The sequence below is a fragment of the Cyclopterus lumpus genome, chromosome 16 (genome assembly GCF_009769545.1).
Source record: "Cyclopterus lumpus isolate fCycLum1 chromosome 16, fCycLum1.pri, whole genome shotgun sequence".
Lineage (NCBI taxonomy): Eukaryota > Metazoa > Chordata > Actinopteri > Perciformes > Cyclopteridae > Cyclopterus > Cyclopterus lumpus.
This window is the reverse complement of record NC_046981.1, coordinates 1,227,501-1,235,000: the sequence shown is the minus strand read 5'-3', so window position 1 is coordinate 1,235,000 and position 7,500 is coordinate 1,227,501. Positions and strand designations below refer to the sequence as shown.

Below are 7,500 nucleotides of genomic sequence, written 5' to 3'. Positions count from 1 at the left end.
ATAATAACTATAAGAATTTTTTTTAAATTTATTTATAGACTATAAACAATAGTATTAACAGTAGTATTGATTATAAACAACACTAAAAACAATAATAATAACAGTAGTATAAACAATTATATAAACAGTTGCACCAACAGTTTTAAGTGTAATATTTAAAGTAGTATTAACAATATTAAGAGTTTATTTTATTGTGATGATGGAGGTGGGCGGGTCTCACAGAAGAGGGGCGTGGCTGCCTTTTGCATCAGCTCCTGTGTCTGATTGGCTGCCAGCTCGGCGCCACACATCATACTGGCGGCGGCTCGCTCCGTGTTCTCCAAGGTGTTGTTGAGAGGCCCGGCCAGCAGCACCGACACGAACAGGAAGAGGAGGAACTTCTTCCCCTTGGCTGAAACACAGCAGAGCAGGGCTGTGATAGGCTGGACAGGGCCACGCCTCCATTTCCGGACACGCCTCCATCTGAACACCAAAGACGTTATTTGAACTTCATAATTTCTGCTACTTCATAGTTTCCCCCCAAAATGTCTTAGAAATTAATGTTGAACTACTTTTTACACAACATTTATTATGATTATGAATTATTGATTTTAAAGGTTAGCAGAACATGTATTAAGTATTAACCTGAGTATTAACCTGAGTATTAACCTGAGTATTAACATGAGTATTAACATGAGAATTAACATAAGTATTAACATAAGTATTAACAAGAGTATTAACATGAGTATTAACATGAGAATTAACATAAGTATTAACATAAGTATTAACATAAGTATTAACATGAGTATTAACATGAGTATTAATATAAGTATTAACATGAGTATTAACATAAGTATTAACATAAGTATTAACATGAGTATTAATATAAGTATTAACATGAGTATTAACATAAGTATTAACATGAGTATTAACATGAGTATTAACATGAGTATTAACATGAGTATTAACATAAGTATTAACATGAGTATTAACATAAGTATTAACATGAGTATTAACATGAGTATTAACATAAGTATTAACATGAGTATTAACATGAGTATTAACATGAGTATTAACATAAGTATTAACATGAGTATTAACATGAGTATTAACATGAGTATTAACATAAGTATTAACATAAGTATAAACATGAGTATTAACATAAGTATTAACATAAGTATTAACATGAGTATTAACATGAGTATTAACATGAGTATTAACATGAGTATTAACATAAGTATTAACATGAGTATTAACATGAGTATTAACATAAGTATTAACATAAGTATTAACATGAGTATTAACATAAGTATTAACATAAGTATTAACATAAGTATAAACATGAGTATTAACATGAGTATTAACATGAGTATTAACATAAGTATTAACATAAGTATTAACATAAGTATTAACATAAGTATTAACATGAGTATTAACATAAGTATTAACATGAGTATTAACATGAGTATTAACATGAGTATTAACATAAGTATTAACATGAGTATTAACATGAGTATTAACATGAGTATTAACATAAGTATTAACATGAGTATTAACATAAGTATTAACATGAGTATTAACATGAGTATTAACATAAGTATTAACATGAGTATTAACATGAGTATTAACATAAGTATTAACATGAGTATTAACATGAGTATTAACATGAGTATTAACATGAGTATTAACATGAGTATTAACATGAGTATTAACATAAGTATTAACATGAGTATTAACATAAGTATTAACATAAGTATTAACATGAGTATAAACATGAGTATTAACATGAGTATTAACATAAGTATTAACATAAGTATTAACATGAGTATAAACATGAGTATTAACATGAGTATTAACATAAGTATTAACATGAGTATTAACATAAGTATTAACATAAGTATTAACATGAGTATTAACATGAGTATTAACATGAGTATTAACATGAGTATTAACATAAGTATTAACATGAGTATTAACATAAGTATTAACATGAGTATTAACATGAGTATTAACATGAGTATTAACATGAGTATTAACATGAGTATTAACATAAGTATAAACATGAGTATTAACATGAGTATTAACATAAGTATTAACATAATTATTAACATAATTATTAACATAATTATTAACATAATTATTAACATAAGTATAAACATGAGTATTAACATGAGTATTAACATGAGTATTAACATGAGTATTAACATAAGTATTAACATGAGTATTAACATAAGTATTAACATGAGTATTAACATGAGTATTAACATGAGTATTAACATAAGTATTAACATGAGTATTAACATAAGTATTAACATAAGTATTAACATAAGTATAAACATGAGTATTAACATGAGTATTAACATAAGTATTAACCTGAGTATTAACATAAGTATTAACATGAGTATTAACCTGAGTATTAACATAAGTATTAACATGAGTATTAACATGAGTATTAACATGAGTATTAACATAAGTATTAACATGAGTATAAACATGAGTATTAACATGAGTATTAACATAAGTATTAACATGAGTATTAACATGAGTATTAACATGAGTATTAACATAAGTATTAACATGAGTATAAACATGAGTATTAACATGAGTATTAATATAAGTATTAACATGAGTATTAACATGAGTATTAACATTAGTATTAAAATAAGTATTAACATGAGTATTAACATGAGTATTAACATGAGTATTAACATGAGTATAAACATAAGTATTAACATGAGTATTAACATAAGTATTAACCTGAGTATTAACATAAGTATTAACATGAGTATTAACCTGAGTATTAACATAAGTATTAACATGAGTATTAACATAAGTATTAACATGAGTATTAACATAAGTATTAACATAAGTATAAACATGAGTATTAACATGAGTATTAACATAAGTATTAACATGAGTATTAACATGAGTATTAATATAAGTATTAACATGAGTATTAACATGAGTATTAACATAATTATTAACATAAGTATTAACATGAGTATTAATATAAGTATTAACATGAGTATTAACATGAGTATTAACATGAGTATTAACATAAGTATTAACCTGAGTATTAACATAAGTATTAACATGAGTATTAACATAATTATTAACATAAGTATTAACATGAGTATTAACATAAGTATTAACATAAGTATTAACATAAGTATAAACATGAGTATTAACATGAGTATTAACATAAGTATTAACCTGAGTATTAACATAAGTATTAACATGAGTATTAACCTGAGTATAAACATGAGTATTAACATGAGTATTAATATAAGTATTAACATGAGTATTAACATGAGTATTAACATAAGTATTAACATAATTATTAACATAATTATTAACATAATTATTAACATGAGTATTAACCTGAGTATTAACATGAGTATTAACATGAGTATTAACATGAGTATAAACATGAGTATTAACATGAGTATTAACATAATTATTAACATAAGTATTAACATGAGTATTAACATGAGTATTAACATGAGTATTAACATAAGTATTAACATGAGTATTAACATGAGTATTAACATGAGTATTAACATAAGTATAAACATGAGTATTAACATGAGTATTAACATAAGTATTAACATGAGTATTAACATAAGTATTAACATAAGTATTAACATGAGTATTAACATGAGTATTAACATGAGTATTAACATAAGTATTAACATGAGTATTAACATAAGTATTAACATGAGTATTAACATAAGTATTAACATAAGTATTAACATGAGTATTAACATGAGTATTAACATAAGTATTAACATGAGTATTAACATGAGTATTAACATGAGTATTAACATAAGTATTAACATAAGTATAAACATGAGTATTAACATGAGTATTAACATGAGTATTAACATAAGTATTAACATAAGTATTAACATGAGTATTAACATGAGTATTAACATGAGTATTAACATAAGTATTAACATGAGTATTAACATGAGTATTAACATGAGTATTAACATAAGTATTAACATGAGTATTAACATGAGTATTAACATGAGTATTAACATGAGTATTAACATAAGTATTAACATAAGTATAAACATGAGTATTAACATGAGTATTAACATGAGTATTAACATAAGTATTAACATAAGTATTAACATGAGTATTAACATGAGTATTAACATAAGTATTAACATGAGTATTAACATGAGTATTAACATGAGTATTAACATGAGTATTAACATAAGTATTAACATGAGTATTAACATGAGTATTAACATGAGTATTAACATAAGTATTAACATAATTATTAACATAAGTATTAACATGAGTATTAACCTGAGTATTAACATAAGTATTAACATGAGTATAAACATGAGTATTAACATGAGTATTAACATGAGTATTAACATGAGTATTAACATGAGTATTAACATAAGTATTAACATGAGTATTAACATGAGTATTAACATGAGTATTAACATAAGTATTAACATAATTATTAACATAAGTATTAACATGAGTATTAACCTGAGTATTAACATAAGTATTAACATGAGTATAAACATGAGTATAAACATGAGTATTAACATGAGTATTAATATAAGTATTAACATGAGTATTAACATGAGTATTAACATTAGTATTAAAATAAGTATTAACATGAGTATTAACATGAGTATTAACATGAGTATTAACATGAGTATAAACATAAGTATTAACATGAGTATTAACATAAGTATTAACCTGAGTATTAACATAAGTATTAACATGAGTATTAACCTGAGTATTAACATAAGTATTAACATGAGTATTAACATAAGTATTAACATGAGTATTAACATAAGTATTAACATAAGTATAAACATGAGTATTAACATGAGTATTAACATAAGTATTAACATGAGTATTAACATGAGTATTAATATAAGTATTAACATGAGTATTAACATGAGTATTAACATAATTATTAACATAAGTATTAACATGAGTATTAATATAAGTATTAACATGAGTATTAACATGAGTATTAACATGAGTATTAACATAAGTATTAACCTGAGTATTAACATAAGTATTAACATGAGTATTAACATAATTATTAACATAAGTATTAACATGAGTATTAACATAAGTATTAACATAAGTATTAACATAAGTATAAACATGAGTATTAACATGAGTATTAACATAAGTATTAACCTGAGTATTAACATAAGTATTAACATGAGTATTAACCTGAGTATAAACATGAGTATTAACATGAGTATTAATATAAGTATTAACATGAGTATTAACATGAGTATTAACATAAGTATTAACATAATTATTAACATAATTATTAACATAATTATTAACATGAGTATTAACCTGAGTATTAACATGAGTATTAACATGAGTATTAACATGAGTATAAACATGAGTATTAACATGAGTATTAACATAATTATTAACATAAGTATTAACATGAGTATTAACATGAGTATTAACATGAGTATTAACATAAGTATTAACATGAGTATTAACATGAGTATTAACATGAGTATTAACATAAGTATAAACATGAGTATTAACATGAGTATTAACATAAGTATTAACATGAGTATTAACATAAGTATTAACATAAGTATTAACATGAGTATTAACATGAGTATTAACATGAGTATTAACATAAGTATTAACATGAGTATTAACATAAGTATTAACATGAGTATTAACATAAGTATTAACATAAGTATTAACATGAGTATTAACATGAGTATTAACATAAGTATTAACATGAGTATTAACATGAGTATTAACATGAGTATTAACATAAGTATTAACATAAGTATAAACATGAGTATTAACATGAGTATTAACATGAGTATTAACATAAGTATTAACATAAGTATTAACATGAGTATTAACATGAGTATTAACATGAGTATTAACATAAGTATTAACATGAGTATTAACATGAGTATTAACATGAGTATTAACATGAGTATTAACATAAGTATTAACATGAGTATTAACATGAGTATTAACATGAGTATTAACATAAGTATTAACATAATTATTAACATAAGTATTAACATGAGTATTAACCTGAGTATTAACATAAGTATTAACATGAGTATAAACATGAGTATTAACATGAGTATTAACATAAGTATTAACATAATTATTAACATAAGTATTAACATGAGTATTAATATAAGTATTAAGATAAGTATTAACATGAGTATTAATATAAGTATTAACATGAGTATTAACATGAGTATTAACATAATTATTAACATAAGTATTAACATGAGTATTAACATAAGTATTAACATAAGTATTAACATAAGTATAAACATGAGTATTAACATGAGTATAAACATGAGTATTAACATAAGTATTAACATAATTATTAACATAAGTATAAACATGAGTATTAACATAAGTATTAACATAATTATTAACATAAGTATTAACATGAGTATTAATATAAGTATTAACATGAGTATTAACATAAGTATTAACATAAGTATTAACATAATTATTAACATGAGTATTAACCTGAGTATTAACATAAGTATTAACATGAGTATTAACATCATTATTAACATAAGTATTAACATGAGTATTAATATAAGTATTAACATGAGTATTAACATGAGTATTAACATAAGTATTAACATGAGTATTAACATGAGTATTAACATAATTATTAACATAAGTATTAACATGAGTATTAACATAAGTATTAACATAAGTATTAACATAAGTATAAACATGAGTATTAACATGAGTATAAACATGAGTATTAACATAAGTATTAACATAATTATTAACATAAGTATAAACATGAGTATTAACATAAGTATTAACATAATTATTAACATAAGTATTAACATGAGTATTAATATAAGTATTAACATGAGTATTAACATAAGTATTAACATAAGTATTAACATAATTATTAACATGAGTATTAACCTGAGTATTAACATAAGTATTAACATGAGTATTAACATCATTATTAACATAAGTATTAACATGAGTATTAACATGAGTATTAACATGAGTATTAACATGAGTATTAACATAAGTATTAACATAAGTATTAACATGAGTATTAACATGAGTATTAACATCATTATTAACATGAGTATTAACATGAGTATTAACATGAGTATTAACATAATTATTAACATAAGTATAAACATGAGTATTAACATGAGTATTAACATAAGTATTAACATGAGTATTAACATAAGTATTAACATGAGTATTAACATGAGTATTAACATAAGTATTAACATGAGTATTAACATGAGTATTAACATGAGTATTAACATGAGTATTAACATGAGTATAAACATGAGTATTAACATGAGTATTAACATGAGTATTAATATAAGTATTAACATGAGTATTAACATGAGTATTAACATGAGTATTAACATGAGTATTAACATAAGTATTAACATGAGTATTAACATGAGTATTAACATGAGTATTAACATAAGTATTAACATGAGTATTAACATAAGTATTAACATGAGTATTAAC

General features: G+C 22.7%; 1 protein-coding gene across 1 annotated transcript in view; it reads right to left on the bottom strand.

Moving 5' to 3' along the window:
• The window catches only part of dcst2 (DC-STAMP domain containing 2), a 19,690-nt gene that overhangs the window by 8,668 nt on the left and 3,522 nt on the right, over positions 1–7,500 (bottom strand). The window contains exon 4 of the mRNA XM_034554511.1: positions 221–391. Within this exon, the coding sequence (XP_034410402.1) occupies positions 221–391 (171 nt within the window). The remainder of the gene's footprint in view (positions 1–220; positions 392–7,500) is intronic.